We start from the raw sequence: 23,414 nt of genomic DNA on the forward strand, positions 1-23,414 counted from the left end.
AATAGTGTTTTGCTTTTTAGAAAACTCGCTCTCTCCGGGAACACAGGTATAGCTTGATGATCACCTTGCCAAAGCAAAATGAAACATTTCTGTTCTGATCTGTCTTTATTTCAATGGTAATGGTGTCGATGTGGTGTTTACTGATAGGGACGTAATGAGGTTTATCGTAGGTGATGGTGACAAACTCATTGTTCCTTCCTTGGACGTGGACACAATGTAACAGGGGAACAAAAAAGTTCCCCACAAACTGGTGTTCTACGATATCAGTGTACAGATACAAGGAATTAAAACCCCCCTGTAATGTCTGCCGAGAAAGGGAATTTTTGGACGCTGCGTTTGGGGCCCAAACCCAGAATGTTAGCTAGCTCCCCGCTGGTAGAAAACATATAAGTAAAAGCAGTGGATTTAAGTCTAATTTTTCTACCCACAGGGTCGTAGTTCATGACCATCTCAGGCGGTCCGGGGTGACATGCCATGGTACTGTTCATATGATCCAGTAATTCGGGTATGGACGAGTAATAAACTCGTCGTAGGATGAAACTCCATGCCATATCTCCAAAGGTGATTTCAAAAGGGGTGTCTTCGTTGATAGTGTTCCAGTGGGTATTGTATTTCCACTAACCCCACCTCCCAGGCACCCGGGAGATCCAAGGGCTTAATTAGCCGTATTGTAAAGTTCGAGCTGGTGTTTTGGGGAAAAACTGCAGAGCTGGCGTTGCTGGGCAAAGTAATGTAAAACCCGCCGTTGCTCATTTTCTCTGTCTTTGTAGCAGGAATAACTTTTGTTTGTTTTTGTTGTTTGTTTGTTGTTTGCGTCTAAATGTCATAGAGCTGAGAAGCTTTCAACCAGCTGTTAAACTTATCAGGCCACCCCAACCATTTCACCAGTAGTTGCTTTTTTCACCCTTTTCCTTTCTCCGCTAGAACTTTTTCAATCCTGTAAATCCTGTCTCATTTGGGTTTACTTTTTGTAATTCTTCAGGGTAAAAAGATCCAGTAACTGTCTCACCCTCATAATCTTTTAATTGGTATACATGTCTCTGACCCCTGGTTAAGGCTTCATCCACTATGAATGTCTCATTGGTAAATGTCTGTTCATAACCTTTTTCAAAAGCTCCTTTGGTTTTAGATAGTCTCACGTGGTCGCCTTTTCTAAAAGGGGCAACAACCGGTTTTATTTTAAAACCATCTCCATAAACTGTTTTCCATACCTTCAGAGAATTTGAAGGGTTAACATCAGCGGGTCTGGTACGTATAGTTCTGTGAAAGCTCTGGTTGTAACTCTTTATAAAGTCAGGTAACACACCGATGTAGCGAAAGGTGTTATGGGCTGTAAAATATCTCCACATCCTAGTTTTTAAAGTTCTGTTAAATCGCTTCACAACCCCTGCTTTGACTTCATTATTAGTAACAAAATGGTGAATGCCATGCCACTTTAACAATCTGCTTAAGGGTTTGTTTAAAAATTCTTTGCCCCAATCGGTTTGTAATTTTTGAGGCACACGCCCTTCGCTAAAAATAGCTTTAAGCCTTGGATACCTCACCACTCGTCTTGTCTCTTAGGCCTAAGGCCCAGGCATATTTGGATAGAATGTCTACCACTGTTAAGATGTACTTAAAATTGCTGTTGTGTTTGGAGAACCGGTGCATATCCACCAAATCTGCCTGCCATTGCGCATCCACATCTGAAACAATGGTCTTGTTTCTTTTAAAACGTATTCGAGCTGGTTTGTGTAAAGTGTAAGCATCCTGGTCTGAAAGCCAAGCTGTTAGCTGTCTTCTATTTAAAGTTTTATTATGCTTTTTGATCACTTGAAAAAGAGGGTTCACCCCTCCAAAGCTCCCAACTTCCCCAGGGGTGTAATATATTTTCTTTAACACAGCCGTCTCTGGAGACATGACTGTTACTGGCACCATCTTTTCTTAACACAAGTATGGGTGGGGGACGACATTCATATTAACACATTTAAATAAGTTTTATTAATCGGCTGGTTTAACACAGCCTTTTACAACCACCTGTAAAAATGGACACCATGACTCCTAAAATGAGGGAGTCTGTGCTTGTTCATTCTTCCATTTTGTCCTTTTCCTCTTGAGATCTGTGTCTCAGACATGTGCAAAAACAGCTGATGCATGATACATTTACTCCCACAGGGCTACCGATGTGTAAGTTCTCAAAGACCTCTAGAAAGGCATCATCGAGCTGTCGAGAGATTTTTTCAGAAAAGAAACAGTGTAAGCATCCCCCTGCTTGGTTTTTGATTTACACAATCCCTGGTTCCTAACCCCATTACACACCCCCGCCCCCCTCCTGACCGTCACTTTTTAAACATTTATTTACCTGAGCAACGTCTTTTCCATTCACCTTGTCCGCCCATAACTCCCCCAAGCCATGATCCCCTTCCACCTCTAGGGGGGTGGACAACAAGAGGCTATGATGCTCATCAGGGTGCCTCACAAGCATCTGGGTTTCGGGGTCGGTTTCTGCCGTATCCAACAACGGTTGGGCCAAAGGGTCCTCCTCGGAACTCTCACTGATGTAGCGCTTTCTCCACACAAGTCCAAAGGTGCTCGGGACTAAAACAAAGTCCAGAGTTCTCACGGGGCTGGTGAAGTAGGCCACGTTTCCACGATTTCTAAAACACGCGCTCTTGGTAAAAGATGGCCTCTTCTGCCTGACGCTGGGACTTATGGGGTGATGGTGCTGCGCTCTGATTGGCAGAGGGGTCACACGCCCCTCTTCTGGGTGGTTCACCCCATCCCAGAAGCAGCCCTATTTTGGTCAAATCTGCTCTCGGGGTGGCCTGATTGGTAGAGGTAGGTGGGAGGAGTTGTTAGAGGGGTCACACGAATCATTTCCGGGCGGGTCACCCCACCCCAGAACTCACCCTGATTGGTCAAATCTCCTCTTGGGGCCGGTCCTAGTGGGACAAAACCCATCCTGATTGGTAGAGGGTGGGATGAGGAGGAGTTAGAGGGGTCACGTGACCCACTTCCGGAGAGGACACCCCACCCTGGAACTTGCCCTGATTGGTCATATCTTCTCTCGGGGCAGTCCTAGAGGGGTGAAACCCCTCCTGATTGGTAGAGGGAAGTGGGAGGAGGAGTTAGAGGGGTCACATGACACACCTTGCTTCTGGTCATGCGGCAGCCTTGACCCCGCAAGTAATACCCCATGGGCCGGATCTTCTGGTGAAGGGGGGCAGGGGTCAAGGGATAGGGCTTAAGGGGTCAAGGGGCGGGGTTAGGGTTTGACTGACAGTATGGCCCATATACTACTATCACTACCTGTTGAGCCTGACAAGCTTTCTATCCACCTTATAGTCCATTCATCCAATCCATACTTTTTTAACTTGCTGGCAAAATACTGTGGGAGACCGTATCAAAAGCTTTGCTAAAATCAAGATACATCATGTCCACTGCTTTCCCTATATCCACAGAGCAGTTATCTCATTGTAGAAGGCAATCAGGTTGGTCAGGCATGACTTGCACTTGGTGAATCCATGTTGACTGTTTCTGATCACCTTCCTCTCCTTCAAGTGCTTCAAAATGGTTTCCTTGAGGACCTGCTCCATGATTTTTCCAGGGACTGAGGTGAGGCTGACCTGTCTGTAGTTCCATGGGTTCTCCTTCCCATTTTTAAAGATGGGCACTACATTTGCCTTTTTCCAATCATCCAGGACCTCCCCTGATTGCCAAGAGTTTTCAAAGATAATGGCCAATGGCTCTGCAATCATATGAGCCAATTTCCTCAGCACCCTCAGATGCATTAGATCTGGACCCATGGACTTGTGCATGTCCAACTTTTCTAAACAGTCCTTAACCTGTTGTTTCACCACTGAGTGCTGCTCACCTCCTCTCCAGACTGTGTTGCCCAGGACAGGAGTGCAGGAGCTGCCCTTGTCTGTGAAGACTGAGGCAAAAAAAGCATTGAGTACTTCAGCTTTTTCCACATCATCTGTCACTAGGTTGCCTCCCCCATTCATTAAGGGTCCCACACTTTCCCTGACCTTTTTCTTGTTGCTAACATACCTGTAGAAACCCTTCTTGTTACCCTTCACATTTCTTGCTAGCTGCAACTCCAGTTGTGTTTTGGCCTTCCTGATTACACCCCTGCATGCTTGAGTAATATTTTTATACTCCTCCCTATTGTGTTAGTAGGTTGAGAATAGGCCCCTAAATTTCTAGCTATTGTTGCCAATTGTTGAGCTGGAACTGATTGTTGCTTAAATGCAAGAAATTATTCTACTTCAGTCTTCCTATTCTGGTCACATGCCTCTTGACAACTGTAAAGCATGATTTGTGCAAAGTTTGAGGAAGGTTTAATAAAACCTTAAAAGAATATAATAGGATTGTTCAGTCTTTTATTTTCTCCACTAAGTGTAGTTTAGTTTACAGAGGTGCTCAACCAGTGGTACCCTGGAGTACACAGAGGTCTTTCAACTGATCTAAATATTTCCCTAGCTTTACAACAGGATACATAAAAAGCACTAGCAACGTCAGTACAAAGTAAAATTTTATACAATGACTTAATACTGTTCTATGTACTATACACTGAAAGGGGTACAGTAGTCTGGAAAGGCTGAGAACTACAGGCTTATTTATGTGAATAAATTGGGACCACTTTCACCATAAGAAGCACTGGATATTTTAAGAAATCCTATAGAAGAAAAAATATCAACTCTCCCAGCTTCTAAACCAAAAAATGTACAGCTATTCATATATATTGATGAAGGACAAAGAATAAATAAGATGACTGGAGCTGCAATCAATACCAATGGATCCACAAAGGGAAATAGCTTTTGCCAAGTGTGGTGATCCTCTGGTAAAGAAGACATATTTTTGAAGACTGATCAATACAGATGAAGTTATGTTTCACCAATACCAATATGAAATTCTTGATGGAAGTACGGAAACACAAAGTATGCATGCCCCATGGGTATATGAGAAAATATTCCTTGAGATATTATGCTTGTACAATGCCTCTGTACTGTTGAAAGCTAAAGTAGAAACATGCCTGTCTAATTTACCAGTGACAAATAACACAAGCTGATGCTTCATCTGCCCATATGACAGTGATGCTGCCCAAAAATACACAACAAAAATCAGTCCCAAATGATTTACATGGTATGTATGAGACTTGAGCTTCATGACAGGCTGGAAGGATGTGTGTGTCAGTACTCGCTGGTCCCTGCAATCTCTATAACTTTGGCACTTCCAGGAACTATTGAGCTTTTTGAGGAGGTTGAAGCCAACTACGCTTCTTTCACATGACACAAAATTTCAGATAAGAGACTTTTATGTCTCCCCCTCAACATTTCAACATGCCTTTTTTTGAAGAACATCCAGCAATTCCTATGACTGCACTGATTCATGACAAGCTGACAACACATGTGCATGAGAAGTTCTTTTCATTTCTAGCAAAATGCATATCCCATTTCAGGAACTGGTAATGGTAAGAGACAGAGAAGCAGCTTCTGTATAAGCTCTAGGGAATGCTGTGTGGAGATATACACACGATTTACTGGAATCATATAATCAAAGATGTGAAATTCTGGGTTTAGCTCAGAAAGGAGGGAAAGCTGACAGGAAAGTTTATGACAACAGTGTTCTTCAGCTATTAAACTATGAGAATGAAGAGGAACTTGGGGAGATGTTGGGAAAACTAAATGTAAAATGGCGTGCATCCTCTCTCGATCATTTTGATCAGAAACTCAGAAAGGTCATTGTGTCAAAGATTGGCAGTTGGCTATTGGAAGAAAGAGACAGGTAAACCAGTGGAATTACAAAAAACAATCAAAGTCTGAATTCCGTGCTGAGTAGGCTAACTAAGATGAAGGAAGTGAACACAGACAAAATGGTGATGGCTTTCTACTTCCTGCAAACATTCTATCTAAAAAATTTTAAGAGGATGGTGTGGCATGGGAAATTATCATCTTACCCAAGCACGCAAACAGTTAAATCCAGATTATATTGAATTCTCAGTTGATTACATGCCCATAGACAAGACTGTGTCCTTTATAAAGTGGTAGTGTAACAGAACATGCGGTTGGATCAAAAGAGATGATCACAAATCAAAGACCATGGAAGGTCTAGCTCAGTGGTCCTCAAACTTTTTTTTGCCCCACAGACCACTTGAAAATTGCTGAGGGTCTCGGCAGACCACTTAATGATCTTTCCAAATGTTGTTAGTACCGTTAGCTCACTATTGTGAAGAGTTTTGGATAAAAGCGCTATATAAAAAAAAACTGAATTAGCTTTTTTTGTTCTATAAATAAAAGCACACAACTTATTTTAATATCAGTAGTCTTACCTTTCTAATACGATGGATGTGCCCTCTCCCCCCCACCGCAGCAGCCCCTGAGCTGGGGCTGGGAAGGAGGGCTGTCTTTCCCTGGCCACTGCAGCTCTACACTTCCCAAATTCCCACCACCACCTCTACTCACCCCACTGCTCCCTCCCCACTATTCCCCCCAAGGCCACCATCTCACCTTACATGTGTGTCTTCTCGAGGGTCCAGGCACCTAATTGGAGCCATGCCTGCGTGGCTCCACTAATTAGGTGGGTGGCCCTTCATTCTCTTATGTGCAACCGCCCAGGTGCACACCTAAGAGGAAACTATCCGTGGACTACCTGAATGGAGCTCATGGACCACTGGTGGTCCATGGACCAGTTTGAGAACCTCTGGTCTACCTGACTTGATAGCGAAGCAAAACTATGTATTTCTACAATCACAGTCCAGCTGCTTCTTAATCAGAGGATTATGGCACAAAGGAGTATGTGGTGAAATTATTCCCAGTTGAAACATGTTCCTGCAACAGTTCTCAAACACGTTGCCACATATCGGCTGCACAAAAGTACAAGTCTAAACACAAAAAAGGCAGAGTATGCTCTGAAAAAACTCATGATGAATGCAAGAAAAAGCACACCTGGAAGGAAAAAAACATGACAAAAGGATGAACTCCACACATTGGCAGCATCGGATTCCCCTCTGATGAGTGAAATTAGAATTGATGCTGCAAAGAAAATCATCAAAGCAGGGGGAAAACATGAAAAGGGGACAAGTCGAGGTAAACCTGTTCCCAAGAGGAAAAGGTGCGTCTTCCTTTGCACTGGACAAGTTTAATTCTGGAGCACCACAGTCTTCATGGTATTCCCAAAAGACCAAAAAAGCTATATTACTTCTATGGAAATCCTCAACAGGTTATCCATCCATGAAGAGTGTTCATGTACAGAACATTTACAGTAATGTTGAAGACATGAAGTATCTCTTGAACAACTAGCTAGCTGATACTATAATTGAGGGCTTCCTGCTTACTAGTTTCCCTAGAGAATGTTACTGAAACTGAAGTTAACAGTTTTTAGCCCATTTATCATTCACTCAGTTGTTACCTGGATACACTTTAAATGTGCACAAGTTTGGCATAAAACCAGACGTTATGGTGAAGGATCCCACAAATGTACACGGTTTTCAATGAATCTTAGTATTTGTTTTTCTGAAGTGGGAAATTATTCTGTACCTAGATTCCAAACAAGGCCTCTCCACCAACTACATTCACATGCTACAAACACTTATAGAACCACAGATGGCTTCTAAGATCGACTGATGTACTGCTTGATGTTCCAGTTTGGCATGATTCACTATGCAAATGAATTTCCGTTTTCATAGCAGAATATTTACTGTTTTGTTTACCTTTGCATTTTATTGTATTTTATTTGCTTCAGAAATGTGTAAATATCTGAATATATTAAATACATTTAAAAAACCTACTATACAGGTGTGCTTTAGATGTGTCTTATTATCAGAGTTACTGGTTCAGGCTTTTGCCCACTGATGGTGTCAAGGCTGATTCCCCACTCTGGCACTTCGAGTGCAGGAGGTGGGGGCCTGCAAGGATTCTAAAAATTAATACTGACCACTCCAGGCTTGTATTAAACTCCCAAGGTTACAGCTTCTCTCTGACCTTGGATGGGTAGATGCTGCCACCACCCAAGTGCAAAAACCCCTTTTGGAACCTAGGAAGGCGCACTTGGGAATTCCTTCCTGTGGAGTACCCTTAAACCCTTTCACACACCCCCTCCCTTCCCCCGCCCTTTCCAGGGAAGAACTGAGAAAGAAAACAAAGAAAATCAGCTGTTGCCACCAGCTAATTAAACATCATGTGCACAAACCTCTTGGACACGAAAATCTAATTCTGTTCTTAAAAAAGGTAAATGTTATTAAAAACAAAAAAGAAAGAAAATACATTTGGAATTTAGGCTTTTTGCTAGATTTAAAAAATAACAATTACAAGGATTAAGCATCAAGATAGCTCTCTTGAGGTCCAGTTTAAAGGTTACAAGCAAAACAAAAGCACCTGGGGTTAGCACATACGAGTCCACAAGCTATAAAGAAATAAAAGAGAGAAACCTAACTTCCTAAACATTTCTTGATCTACTTACATATCTGGGATTTCAAATGAGTAGATTCTAAGTATGATTTGATGATTTTTCATAACTGGCACAAAGCTTTTTACAGCATAGCTGCTCTGTTCCCCCTCTGTTCCCCCATGGGGAACAACAACAGATAGATAAAGGGGAAGTTATTTCCCCCCCCATTTTAAAACGTTCTGGCCTTTCCATTGGCTCTTTTGGTCAGGTGCCCATTCCCTTCCTTTTACCTAACGACTTTGTAATCCGTTACAGATAAAGCAAATAGAGAACAGCTACTATCAAGGATTTTATAGCTAACTGCCTGGCTGCGTGTCCATAAAAGGTATCTACCCCTCCCCCCGCCCCATCTTCATTTATCACAGATGGTTTAACAGATGTCAACATAAACGCTCTAAGAAACTCACCATGAATGATCTTATGTGTTTGTTCCACATGCAGACCTACTTACTTAACCCATTTCAACTTGAAAACATACTCTTCTCAGACATGCAACCCAATATCCAGCTCTCCACTGGCAGCTGCTGACATCCGTTATCTAAATTATCTAAGAAAAAATAGTTCTTGATAGCATGCATGAGGTTCTTCATGGTTCTTTGTTAAGCCATTGAGATTTCAATAGTTCTTTATAGCCATTTACCATTTCAGCTGGTTCATTGCTAGTTCTGGACAGCAGTTTTTAAGATTGCAAGGGAAAAAATCTGTTATTAAACTAAACGAGGAAGTAAGCATGTGCCAGCAAAAACGTTGTTAAACTTTTATAGCTCTACATTTGTGTTAACAATACGCTGTTTAAAAAACAGCAACTGTTTGATCTTAACAGGCAACCAGCAATTCCATGGCTGTGCAATAAAGATGTACGCGTGGTGATGAAGCTCCTTTATCACTTCCTTTTGTAACAAGTAGAAATAGGGCCTTGCTATATGTTTCTTGGTAAAGAAAAGGGGAAATGATGTTAAAAATCCATTCTGAGTTTAAAAAAATTTGATTGCAACACAGAACCTATGAAATAAAGTTCCCTATGAAAACAAAAAAAAAAAAAAACGATTTGAACTGTTTCCTACACTAAAATATTTCATCTCTCTACCATGGCATAAGACAGACATTTTTAGTCCCATTTTTTTTTTTTAGACTATATGGAAATACTATATAAAGATACTCCTACTACAACAACAATAGGCTAATAATACATAACATTTTACTGCAGAGGTGGCACAGTATTAAAAGTTAATTTGGATTATGTTTTTACAACTATTACAACAATTTTCAAACACGGTTTCATATTATATAGGCCGATGCACTATCCTGGAAGAGGCTGTTACAGCTCAGTTCAGCCAGGTTTTTCAGTAGCTTTGTGTAGCTCTCACCTATTTGCATTACACGTATAATTTCCATCACCTATGCAACTTCAGAACCTATGGTGGTTCCGGAGCCTTCCTGGTGTTCAATGGTTCGGGGGGGGGGGGGGGGGGAGAAACAGGGGGAGGGGACGTATGACAGCGTGCTGTTACCTGGTGGCCTCCTTACCAGGCTACTGCCCTCCACCTGGTGCTACTCGTTCTCACCCAGTTTTGATTATTATTAAAATGTATTCCCATCCATGTGCCAGGGGCACTCAGATTCTTCCTCCACAATAAGAACAGGAGTACTGGTGGCAACTTAGAGACTAACAAATTTATTAAAGCATAAGCTTTCGTGAGCTACAGCTCACTTGAAGTGAACTGTAGCTCAGGAAAGCTTATGCTCTAACAAATTTGTTAGTTGCATCCGATGAAGTGAGCTGTAGCTCACAAAAGCTTATGCTCGAATAAAGCTCAGTGGTTTGAGCATTGGCCTGCTAAACCCAGGGTTGTGAGTTCAATCCTTGAGGGGACCATTTGGGATCTGGGGCAAAAATTGGGGATTGGTCCTGCTTTGAGCAGGGGGTTGGACTAGATACCTCCTGAGGTGCCTTCCAACCCTATGTTTCTACGTATTCTAAAAGTGTTAACACAGGTTTCAGAGTAGCAGCCGTGTTAGTCTGTATTCGCAAAAAGAAAAGCAGTACTTGTGGCACCTTAGAGACTAACTAATTTATTAGAGCATAAGCTTTCGTGAGCATCCGATGAAGTGAGCTGTAGCTCACGAAAGCTTATGCTCTAATAAATTTGTTAGTCTCTAAGGTGCCACAAGTACTGCTTTTCTTTTTTTTTTTTTTAAAGTGTTAAGTCTCTAAGGTGCCACAAGTCCTCCTGTTCTTTTTGCGGATACAGACTTACACGGCTGCTACTCTGATTCCTCCACAATGTGGCCGGGGGTGCGTCACACTGGGGTACAAGGAGGAGAAGCTTGAATAGCTTCCCTCTCCCCAAGAGGCCCCAGGCCTGCCCCAAGGCCCTGCGCTGGGTCCCAGCCACCCCCAAGCCTGCCCCGCCCCCCTGCAAGGCCCTGCGCAGGGGCTCAGCCAGCCTCAGGCCTGCCCCCTCCCCCCTTCAACGGCTCAGTCACCCTCTGGCCTTGCGCGGCTCCCTGGGGGCGGGGCAAGGCCCCTCTCTCGTGCCCCCCCCCCGACAGGGCTGACCTCCGCCAGCCTGCCTGCGGTTTGGACTATGAGACTCGGCCGCTCCCCACCCCCCCGCCGGCCATTGGACCCGGCTAAAGTCCCTCGTGCAGCGGCCGAGGCGCCGACTGTCGCTCACCCCCGGACCCTCGGCCGCCGGGCGGCTTGTGCACCTGCGCGCGGGGAGCGGCCGTTGCTGAGGGCGGAAGCGGCGCGAGCGGCCCCGGCCCGGCTGGCTGAGGCAGGATGGCGGAACAACGCGCAGAGAACCTGTCGGTGGTGGTGCATCGCGCCGGGGACCTGCGCCTGGTACGGCCGCCCCGCCCCGCCCCGCCCCGCACAGCGAGAGGCGGCTGGGGGAGGGGATCCCGGCCCTCCGGGGAGGTTACAACTCTGAGGGGATTTTGGGGGGATCGCAGCCCTCAGGGGTCAAGGGAGTGAGTGAGTGGGTGGGGGGGTCACAGCTCTTGGGGTTCAGGGGATTGTGCGGGGGGTTACAGCTCTTGGGGGTATTCCACCCCTTGGGGTTTAGGGGAGCCTTTGGGGTTCAGGGGACTTGTGGGGGGATCACAGCTCTGGGGTTCAGGGTGTTTCTGTGAGTTTGCAGCCCCCGGTTCAGCCAGCCCAGGCCACTGCCTGGGTCATAGAAGTTTCAGGTGTAAAACCTAAAATTGGGTATCCCCAGTCCATCCTCTCAGGGCCAGGGCCAGGTTATTCCCTGCAGGGCATTTCTGGTGTTTTTGCCAGTCTGGATTTCTGTGTTCCACGTGGTGAGGCTCCCCACTCTTACCTATGGAAATGTTTTCACATCTAATACAACTTTCTGGTAAGAAGCTTCTGGTATTTGACTTAAATTCATCTTTAGTTAATTTTGTCCCATTCTTCCTACTTAGCCCCCCCCCCCCCCCCCCCCGTGGCACACTAAATAATTTCTTTCCCTCAAATATCAGCATACTCTTATCATGTCTCCCTTATCCCTCTTCCCAGTCATCGCTTAGCTAAGCAGTTAGCTCTTTTTATTTTTCCTCCAGCTCCCCGATTGTTTATATTGCTTTCTTCAGGGTTTCTGCATATTTCATCTAATGAGGTGTCAGCTCATTGATGATGCTGTTTAATAAGACTCGGCCTAACCCAAATCTACTCCAGCTATGTCCATTGCTATTAATTATTGCCTGTTGTTACTGTCCTTCAACCTGTTTTCAATGCACATGACTATTCCTGTCCAGGCCAGTTGGCATTAATACACGCAGTGACTTCATGTGACACAATATCAAATGACCTACTAGAATTAAATGGAGGAAGGTTTGAAATCTTTCTGGTCCTTGGCAAGGCTGTTTTGTACCACCTCAGAAGTCGGAGGACTCAGGGCCCTCCCAGGCCAGGAGTGGAATGGAAGCTCCTTTTGCCCCTGAGTTTGGCAGGGAGTGAGGATCGTAAGGCTCAGTGGGTTAGCTGAGGAGACAAGGGTTGGCACCGCTAAAGCTCTATTTGGCAGGGTAGGGGCACTCCCAAAGGAGGGGAAGAGATTAGAGAAGAGATGGCAGGGAAATGATGCTGGAGAAGTTTCACCACACTAGATTGCAGAGTGACAAACTAACCCTGCAGTCTTTTCTGTTTTACCCAAATTCTGCACAGTCCTCATGATCCAGCAAGTTGCTAGCATGAGCCTCCGCTGGCAAAGTGTGGGCATCCCTGTCATACAAGTTCTGGCAAAGAAGAATATTGCTAACATCCTGTTTGTCTGTATTGCATTTGATGGTGTGTGGTGGGGAGGGCTTTGGAAGCCATAGAGTTCAGTACATATTCCTGCACCAGAAGGTGCTGCTGGGACACAAGAGAAAAGATAAACAACATTTCTTGGTGTATATTGAACACAGCTAACAGGTAGGAATGACAGTGCCAAAAATGACCCAATGAGGAATTGCATTGTGTTAAACTTGCACACTATGGGCCTGATTTTCATAAGTGCTTCAATTTGGAATCGAACTATCTGGCTTCAGTCAGGTAAATAGGCACCTGTTGTGTGTACAGGTATTTGCATTTGCAAATTTGGAAGATGCCAAATAAAGAGGCCACTTCTGAAAATCAAGGCCTGTGTCTTAATCAACTTTGATAAGCAGTGAGGTAGTCACAGAAAATAGTTTTAATCTGGCAGGTGCTTGTGATTAAATACAGACTTTGGTTACCTGTTGTGGCTCAGTTTATTTTTATTGCTCCTGTGCAGCTCAGACAAAGTGAGCAGTGTTATATACAATGTGTGGCTCACAGCCATATTTGAGATAACAGTAACATCTGCCAAAACAGTATTAAAAAGCAACATTTCTAATGTTCATCTCATACACATATAATGTACAGTTTTCTAAATAGAAACATTGGAATTGCAGTACTAGATCACACCCTAGGTCCATCTAGTCCAGTATCCTGACTCTGACAAAGGTGGAGAAGAAGGTGCCCACTTTGGATCACCTCATGATTTCTAATAGTTGGAGAATGGCTTAAGCCCTGAAACATGGGGTTTAATATTCCTTTCTAAATATTTGTTAACATTAACTGTAATAACTGGATATTATTATTATTCATATAAATGTCCAATCGCTTTTTGAATCTCATTACATTCTTGACTTTAATGACTTCCTGTGGCAGAGAGTTCCAGAGTCTGTTTTTTCTTTGTTTGTACAATCTCTTGCACAATGGGGTCCTGATCCACAACTGGGACTCCTAGGTTCTATGATAATACAAATAAATAATATTTATATGTTGTATTTGTATAGTATTTACATGCTTTTATCAGTTTTTACATTTGCCGGTTTTTAATTTAATTGAAAATCCCCTCTATCACAATCATTATCATGTCCCCTCTTATTTGTCTCCTCTCTGAGGTAACAGTCCCAATCTCTTCAGTCTTTCTCCTTATGAGAGTTTTTCTGAGCCCATGGCCATTCTCGTTGTTCTTCTTTGAGCTCCCTAGTGAACAAATGGGTGCATGTTTTTTAGGATGCTCTTAGATACTCAACTTTCAGTATTGTGAGCTTCATTATCTTTTATACATATTGCAAGCTCCTATTTTCACACACAACTTTTAAAAAAAAAATAGCTGAGATTGTAAAAATTGTGTTTCACCAGTTCACACATTTGTTAGATGCTTTCTATGCATGTGGATAACTCAAAAAAGGCTTTCTTTAAAAACTTCCGATTCACTTTGGCTGTGTCCTGAGTGGGACAAAGTGCCTTGGACTGAAGAAATCTGGGTCAGAAATGAAGTTCTGGGCACTAAAAATTACATAGAGCAGGTTGTGCCCAGATGCACACCCCATTGAGCTTCATTAATATCAACAGGCAGAATTTGGCCACATACTGTCCATATGCAGTGTTGATCATTTACTGCTTATTTTAACAATGAATGCCAGTGCAATGCTTGTGAGATATGCACAGGCAGGTGAGCATTTTAGTCTGGGTACACTGATTAGTAAAATCTAATTCCATGGGCAAGTTAGTGATAGAAAGGTAAGTGAGGCATCATTTAATTCATAAAAATCTGACAGAATCATAATTTCAATGTTGTCACATTGTGCAGTGTAGCAGAGAGGACTCACTGCCCTGTCCCCTGGCTCCCAGCTTCAGGTCCTCTGGTTTGTGGAAATTTTGATAATGCAGGGTTGTCGGAAAAGGATTCAGTTGGATTTCATTTGAAAGCCCTTTTCCCCCCCCCAAACACAATGGTACCAAACATCACAAACCTAGAACTCTTATGAAGATATATATTAAAAAAAATGTTTAAAAATCAATTTTTTTTTAAATTCCACTGTAACGCAAGAATGCATTGCTTGCATAAAAAAAGACACAGATTTTTGGTAATCCTATGGAAGTTAGTCTTGACGTAGGATTGAAAAAAATTATTCATTAAAGTCATCATTAGTGTCTTCTCTGTCTAGGGCACCACTGCTAGCCACATTGTCATTCTGATCCTCCACTGCACCACACTCACACATCACCATACAAGGCAGGCTGCTGGCCAACCATTTGCATGGTGGTGAGCATCTGGTTTTGCATATGACCGATTGATTTAAGAATGCATTGTATTTCATGTGTAACTGGGAAAACCCATTCATGCTTGATAGGAGAGGGTAGTTTGGGATGTGCTCAATCATGCTGGAGCCATTCCTTTGCTTGATAGGTTTATGTTCTCGATAGCAGGTAAAAAATGCACCCCTTCATGGCAATTTTTCTCCATTTGTCTGATCCTTGGAAAACAGCCCCCAATGTAGCTCTGCAAGTGTTGTAATGTTGATCTCAAATAGTAAACTTGACATATGAACGCCTCCAGTGCATTTATGATCTCATCAATGACTGTCTCAGCCATTCCAAGCACCTTCAGTCCAAGGACAGAGTCTTTGGAGGCTGAATCAAATGCCTTCCAGAAAGAAAATTTTGTCTTCCATCCTGAAAGGGTGTGAAAACCTGGAAGTGTGGCAGCTTTTAATGGTCTGGGAGATAGGAACACATCTCTGAGGGATATACAGTGATTCTGTTCCCCAGCAGCAGGCACAGAAACAGAATTTGCAGAAGTCTTGGGAATTACAAAGAAACCACTGAAAAGTGAGAGGCAGAAGTTTCATTACACCATGTGACTATGAAATTCTTCGAGCAATTCTTTGCATGCTGTAGTGTTTTTCCTGCAATGTGTAGTTACTCATGCTTTGTGCAAGTATGAGACAGTAGCTTCTTCACTGTGAGATTGGAAATGTTTATGGAGTCAATGATTTTGTATTGGACAGGTGCAATACCAATCATAACTCCGCCCCACCCACTTCTCTGTCCCCACCCACACTGGACCTGATTCACATTTACACTTACTCACTTTTAAATCACTCTGACTGTGTTAAGGGATCTCAGTGTAAATGAGCATCAGGCCACCATGTTTATTTAACTTTACATTTGTTAAATCACACTAATCAAATCTCATGCTTCCCCAAGCTTTATGCCCTACACTACTAAAGAGTCAAGGAAAGCAAAGACAGCAGGGTGGGTTCAAAAGCACTGCTGGGATTGAGAATCTATATTGAAGTGTAGTGCCGTGGCTCCACTAAAAAGTCAGCATTTGCCTCACAGAGATATTGGAGATACTACAATATTTCCCTAAAACGGGTGGTAAGTCTGGTGTCTCTGGTGCCCTATTGTGGTAATCTCTACATGACTGTTGGAGCTGATGCTTTGTGGACAATCATAACAAGACCATCCACTTCTTCAATCCAAAGTAATATTTGCTTATCGATTAAACGTTTAAATCATCTTTGGAGAAATGTACAGCAAAAAATAAACATAGTGAGGTGAAATCAAACCAAACACAACACAATTCTCTTCACTTTAACTTTGCTTTCCTACTGTGATAGCGATGTCAAATATTGAGTTTAGTGTTTATGGATTTTTTAAATTGGAAATTCTTTTAGGAAAGAATATCTGCATTCAAAGGTCCAACGCCCGGGTTTATGTGTGGGAGTAACTGGGTGTAGGATACAATGTATGACTTTGATAATGAAATAACTTCTAAGCAAACAGATTATACAGCTCTTATGATAGTCCCAGCGAAGGACCAATTCAGTTTCCATTGCAGTTAATGGGAATCTTTCCATCTGGGAGTTGGGCTGGTTCCAGTCAACTTGAAAAGACAATGGCAACCACCCCACTTTCGTTTTTAAAGTTAGGAAGAAACTTTGCAGCAAATCTACCGAGAACTCAGAAATCCACTTTTCCTCCCCATTATACACTAGCTCCCCAATCCTGTGAACAGAGTCAGTTATAGGGGTTTGAAAGCACAGTGTTTATTTTTGTACTTGGACATTTTGTTTAACCTCCTTGTGTAGTGAAATCCTAAGAACTTATTCTTTTTTCTTTGAATACTTGGGAGGAGCTCAGATACCACAATGTTGGGGAACCAGGTAAGTATGTAAATATAGAGAGAAGAGGTAAAAGTCCTGCAAACATATAGGTTACCTTTTATTGGTGTGAAATGTGACCCAGAGTTGTAGCTGAGCCCTTCTATATATGACAAAGTAGCTGTGTAATGCTCATTTTCCTGGGATCCTCAGGCTCCACACTGTTAAATAGCCACTGTATCCTGCTTCTTTTGTACTCCCATTAGTTCTACTTGTGGGGGAAAAGATGGTGTTTTTGCCATCAGCCCCATGGAATTTTTGTTGTGTTTTCCCTGTGATTGGTTAATGATTCAAGTTTTATAATGCCTCATTCATATAACAATCTCAGGGGACAGCTATTTCAGCAATAATAGCATTACAAGACAAGGGCATGAGAATAGGCATTTAGAAAGGGACATTTAATCCTGACTGTCTTTAAAAGTTGTTGTTTTACTATGAATATCTGGTTCAAAAGCCACTCTGGGTTCAGAAGATGAGTTTTTTTTTGGATCATGGGATAAGGTGCTCAACTGAAACCACAAGTCCTGTTCCATTCTAGGGAAGTTTGGTATACAAGACGTGATCCCATTACTGTAATTACTTATATACTGGAGAAAATTCTAGGGATTTCTCAGAAAGCAGCCCCAAATTTTCATGCAAACTGAATGCTTTTTTTTGTTTCCCTATAGGAAAATCGCCCAGTCCCAGAACCAGGTCCCAATGGTAGGTCTCTAGAGTGACTGCCTGCCTTCTACCTTGTGGTTTTCTTTGAGTGTAATTTCTTCCTAAATTTTCTATTTGCCCTTCACTGATCTCCCCCTGTAAACCAACTATAGCGTCTATGATAACATATAACATTGTCTAAAAAAGGAGCATGTAGGTGGGGCAGGTCAAATCTTGCATCCATCTGAGAGGGGATGGTGGTGAAATCTGAAATGTATGTGGAGTTAGCTAAATCCCTCTCCCCATGTTCTCAGTTAACAAGATCTGGGAACAATAACAATTTATGAAAGATACAGTCCTGAGGGTCCTATTGAGAAATGATGCATAAGATCTGGAAAATTAGTTTTCTTCCTTTAGACCTGCCTGAATCCACTCGCTGACGTGTAAGTGAATGGGACTTGCACTGGGAAGGAAGAAGGTGTAAATAAAGTTGGGCGAGAGATTAAGTCATTTTAATAACATCTGAATAACCAGCTGTTTTTGTGTGCTTCATATTACCTTCCTCTGAAAGAGAACGATATCACAAAGGGGTGCTGAGAATTGACTTTGATGGGAGTTGGAAACGATCTGCACTTCTCAGGATTGGGCCCGTAGAAACTAGAGAAGGAAAAATTAGCTAGAAACTCCATTCTGACCTCATTCAGATAACCTTGTAAAATGGAAATTTCATTGGGATTTTGATGTCTAAGGCTGCTTATCATGTGATCAGAAACACTAAACATAGTTTCATTTTGATAATCTGACTGTTTGTCTATTACCCTAACCCTGAAGTATATGTGCTTTATTGCTGCGTTCAAATGCATAGTACACCATTCTATCTGAATATTAGTCAAGTAGCCAGAAGTCCTGTGAATCATATTTAATCAAAGGTCTCATTTGGCATGCAGACTAGAGCTCTCCTCTTAGATTACATTTGCCTTCATTTACAAGAGATGTCTTTTATTTTAAGCTCTTGGAAGTTTTAGGTCCTTATCTAGAATGTTCAGATTTCAGTAAGTATCTCATAAATGTTGACTATCCTATAGGATGTAATTGCAAATGTGTTACTTTTATGAAACATGTTAGTAAATGATGGTGAACGGATTAGGAAGGTAAAGAAATAGAGGGAGGAAGAAGATGGAAAACCTATTGAAACCTATCTAGTCCACCCCGGGGCTAGTGCAGGATTGTTCACTAGTGTCTTTTCTAGTGATAACCATTAGAATGAGATTTTCAAAAGCACTCTCAGCATTGGCCTAATTCTGTTCTCATTGAAATCAGTGGTAAAGATGCTGTTTACTGCACTGGGAGGAGAGTTAAGCCAATGCTGAGTGCTTTTGACAATCCTACCCTAGTAGTTTTTTTTTCCTCTGTTAAATATTTTGGCAGTGCTTTTATTAAACTTTTTTCTACAAATTATTGAAGAAAATGTTTCCTTGTCATGATTATTCTAAATTAAGCTCTACAAATCACCATGTAACTCTGAGCAACAGTGACTCCCAAGAGAGAGCAGAATTGTGACTGAAAATATTACTTGGAGTGACATTGAGGGACTGCAGAATTGTAAGAGAGGCAAAGGAAAGGTTTAGCAGGACAGTTCTTAAGGGTGATCTGCTAAGATTTAAAAGAAGTCAGGCTTGTGCTGTTTTATGCCTTTTTAATGGTATATAAAGAAAGTCTGAAAGTTGTTGTGGTTTATTTTCCTTAAAGGTTCTGTGGCAAGGGGGTTCTGCTTATTTTTTTACATTAGAGGTTCAGCACGTGTGTGCGCTGGAAGACTCTGTGGGTGACTAGAGAGATGATAGAATTATGGAGTATAAAAATAAACGAGTTTTGGAAGCCCTGCTTCAGGGCTAAAGCCAACCTCTCACTGTTAAGGTTTCCCTAAAAATAGATTATCACATCACTTCCTGCTGCAGGTTTTCTCACACCTTCCTCTTAAGCATCAAGGGGTTGACTGCATATCAGAGATACACTTGATAGATCACGGGTCTGATTTGGTCTGGCAATTCCTGTGATATCACAAATGCCAGGGAAATGAAATCTGATTAATTGATAGGGGAAGGAATTTATATTCTGATTTTTCCTAACACAGATTTAATTCAAACCCTTGCAAGCAAAGCTGTCAGTCCATATCCTGAGTCAGCCCAGGAGTCCTCCAACAAAAAAGGGAATCAAAGACTTAACATGCTGCAGCTTTCTAATGAAAAATAAGTAGGGGGGAAAAAAACATTTTATTGAAAGAACTGAGCTCCTTTCCAGGCCTCCTGTACATATAAAGAGGCAAAAAAGGATATAGGCCCCCTTCAGTGTTCCTCTGTAGGAAAGTTCCTTGTCAGTCTTTAAAGCCTTTGCCAAGCAGATGCCTCACTTTGCTGCTGACTGCAGAGGTCTTTCATGCAGTTGGTCTCTGGTTTATGACTCTTTTTTCTTTGCCAGAGGTGCTGCTGAGGATGCATTCGGTCGGGATCTGTGGATCTGATGTCCACTACTGGCAGAATGGTAGAATTGGGGACTTTATTGTAAAGAAGCCCATGGTGCTAGGGCATGAGGCATCCGGAACCATCATCAAAGTGGGGTCATCAGTAACCCATCTGAAGCCAGGTGAGCAGCTTCCTTGAATCTTGTGGACGGTTGCCTGATATGTACTTTCTCTGTTGTGATGAGGTTGAGAGGCTGGCCTGCTAGGAAATATTAAATGTTCATTGTGCATTCATGAAACATTAGGAATCCTGCAAACCAGAGAAGGCTGAGCCAAAACCTTCAGTTTGGAAGAGATAAAAAGAGAAGGAAGATGGTCCAGTGGTATGAGTGCTAGCCTGGAACTCAGCACTCCTGGGCTCAGTCCCCTGCTATGCTAGACTTCTTGGGCAACCTGGGCAAGTCACTTAATCTCCTTCTGCCTCCATTCCCCTTTTATAAAGTAGGGATAATAGCACACCCCTATCTCACAGGAGTGTTGGGAAGATCAGTATGTTAAAGATTGTGAGATGCTGGGGTACTATGATAATGGGGGCCAGATAAGGGCTTTAGATGAAAATCTTAACTTGGATTTGAATTTCATAAATGACTCTGTCTTTATATTGGGTTAAAACTGGTGTGCAGATCCCAGCACCACCGGACTCGGGGTTCAGGAGCCAGATCTGGGTCCCAGTGTTATGGTTTGCACCTATATCTATCTAAAATACAGCTGTTGTCCTTATCTGTTTGTTCACTGCCCTCCTCACCCCTTGCACAAATCTTCCTAACCAACCACCAGCCCTTTCAAGCCAAATCTGGCTCTCTTTTATTTAAAATCAAACCTAGAGTAAGATGTTACAATAAAAGGAGCTCCTCTTGGGTTTTGTCTCCTGTCCCTGGTTTACTGCACAGTACATTGGGCAGATTGAGATCTGTTGTGATTTGGCCAACACTGTCTCCTCACAAATGACAAGGCTCACTGCCATCCATCACTCACTTTGGACAGCTGACTTCATGGCACTTCTTAGGAATCGCTTGCTTTGATCTTTTGAAGAGTGCTGATATGATCTGAATATTACATATATCTTGTTGTGTATTTAATGGATACGTATTGAACACGCAATCCAAGCAAGAACATAAAGCCTTTGTAGACCATTTATGTGAGTCACTCTTGCTGCTAGTGAGCCCTTTTATTAAGCCAGTTAACTCAATATTGTAACTTCCTTTTGCTGTGTGTACGTGCTCCAGAAGTTAGGGACACCTGGTATTGATGTTTAGGTGCTGGCCTAGTAAGAAACGTGATATATTATTTCTCATTTACATTATGATAAATCTGGGGTGACTGTTGGCTTCAGTAGAGTGACTCCAGATTTAAATAGGTGTAACTCAGAGCAGAGTTTGGCCCCAGAGTTAGATCTATGGGGCAGGGACTAAATCTTTCTCTATGTTTTGTGCAGTGTTGAATGCTCTGCATTTAATAAACAATAATAATGACCATCTGCCTGGACATCCTGAGGGGAACCCCTGAGCTAGAGAGATGACCACAGCCTCACTGAGGGATTTGCCCAGTGATTAGCTTTCTGGTGCTGAGTGAAAAGGGCTGGAAGCATTTTGGATGTTTTATGAGTCTCTTAAACTCCCTTGTGGAGCTCCAGAAAACCTGACTGTGGAGCAGGTGAACAAATGCCCCTTTGCCACTCTGAGCTGTCTAAGGATTGATCAGGCAATGTGGAGCTCTCCCACATGGGAGAAAAGGGATTTTGTGCTCTTTGGATTTTGGAGTCTGATCTCCTGACTCCTACATGCACTTCCAGATCTTTACCAGAAGCCCAGCCTCCCTCCCCATCATAACTGTCAGTCTGGAGAGCAAGTACAGCGATTGCCATTAAAATTCAATGTTTGCCAACAGATCCTGCCTGGTGTTTCCGTTTAGTTCCTAATTGCAGGAGATCTCAGATACCACTCAGTGGTACTCCGTGACAAATGCTGGCTTTTTGATGGGAATAGGAAATCAGCCAATTTACAGTGATTAGACAGAGGGGAAGATGTAGGTAGCTCTGCATGTGACTGAGCCTGCATCCTCTTAGTGTTTGTCTGCCTCTTGCATATTATATTTTCTTCTGTAATGCTGAACACTGTGTATGGCTGGGTCCCTGGGGCTGGGTGATGAGTCCTCGTAGCATGGCATTTGGGAAAGAGATTAAAATGTATCAAAGGAAGTCTTTGTCTTTCAGTGGGTGTTTACGGAACAGGGTAGATCTCTCCCTTCCTTGGCATCCCTCTTGATCATTCAGATCTCCACATGGTGCTGTGCCCACACACTCCTTGTCTCACCCCACCCTCCTTTCACTCACTCAGGCGATCGAGTGGCCATTGAGCCTGGTGCTCCGCGAGACATCGATGAATTCTGCAAAATCGGACGCTACAACCTGTCTCCGACTATCTTCTTCTGTGCGACACCTCCCGATGATGGAAACTTGTGCCGATATTATGCACACAATGCCAGCTTTTGCTACAAGTCAGTCACATACTCCCTCTGCCTACAGATAACCACTCCCTGTGTGGGGTTAGCCATATTGCTCTTCCCGCTCTCCCTCAGCCATCTGTACAATGGGGACAGTAATCTAGTTACATGAAGCGCTTCTTGTTATTTCCCAAGATGCCCCTGGCATGGATAGGGTTCGGAGGCCTGGTTGCAAAGTGTTTGGGAATGTGATCTAGACCTTAATCTGATCTCCTTTGTACTGACCTTCTGTGTAATGCACTTTGAAAGCTATAGATGCTAAGTACTGTAGAAGAGCTAGGGATTATTTATTTATTTGTTTGTCTTTGTTTTTATCTCCACTCTTCACCGTGGTATCTGAGAACTTTATGACAGGAACTAGTTAGACGTTTCTCTCCTGCAGATTTCCTATGACTTTATCACTGCTTTAACCCCAAAGGGTGTCCTTTTCTTAAACCCTCTCTCTTCTTGCTCTCATTTCTACAAGGCAAGGTAAGGCCTGATGGTTTTTTGGGTTCTGCTGTTGGAAACTCCAGGAAGGGCTTTCCCTCATTCGTCAAGGAGAGCCAGCCCCTTGCTGCCCTGTAGAAAGCACTGCAAGAACTGCTAAACCTTCAATACGATTTGCTCAGTTATTAACTGAGAAGACCTAGGCTGGTTCTGATTGTCCCAGGCTGCCAGTACCCCCGCTAATCCAGCCTTCATGCAACACTGAAGACAATTTTGACCCCACTGGTGCCAAAGGTCACATCCTGGTTGTCAGAGAAACTCATTTGAGCTCCGATTCAGCAAAACATTTAAGCATATGAGCATCCATATTGCTTGATTGCACTGGGACTTAAGCACAAGCTTAATGTTAAGAATGTGC

At 42.8% G+C, this 23,414-nt stretch overlaps 1 protein-coding gene across 2 annotated transcripts in view; it reads left to right on the forward strand.

Annotated features, from left to right (window-relative positions):
• The first annotated feature begins 10,916 nt into the window (after positions 1-10,916).
• Positions 10,917-23,414, forward strand: part of SORD (sorbitol dehydrogenase) — a 35,051-nt gene continuing 22,553 nt past the window's right edge. Inside the window, exons 1-4 of one of the 2 annotated variants that reach the window (XM_038420750.2) lie at positions 10,917-11,278; positions 17,571-17,604; positions 20,023-20,187; positions 22,402-22,561. In XM_038420750.2, the coding sequence (XP_038276678.1) occupies positions 11,216-11,278; positions 17,571-17,604; positions 20,023-20,187; positions 22,402-22,561 (422 nt within the window). In that variant the 5' untranslated portion in view covers positions 10,917-11,215. The remainder of the gene's footprint in view (positions 11,279-17,570; positions 17,605-20,022; positions 20,188-22,401; positions 22,562-23,414) is intronic. The other variant, XM_038420753.2, reaches the window with a different exon arrangement.

The sequence above is a fragment of the Dermochelys coriacea genome, chromosome 10 (genome assembly GCF_009764565.3).
Source record: "Dermochelys coriacea isolate rDerCor1 chromosome 10, rDerCor1.pri.v4, whole genome shotgun sequence".
Lineage (NCBI taxonomy): Eukaryota > Metazoa > Chordata > Testudines > Dermochelyidae > Dermochelys > Dermochelys coriacea.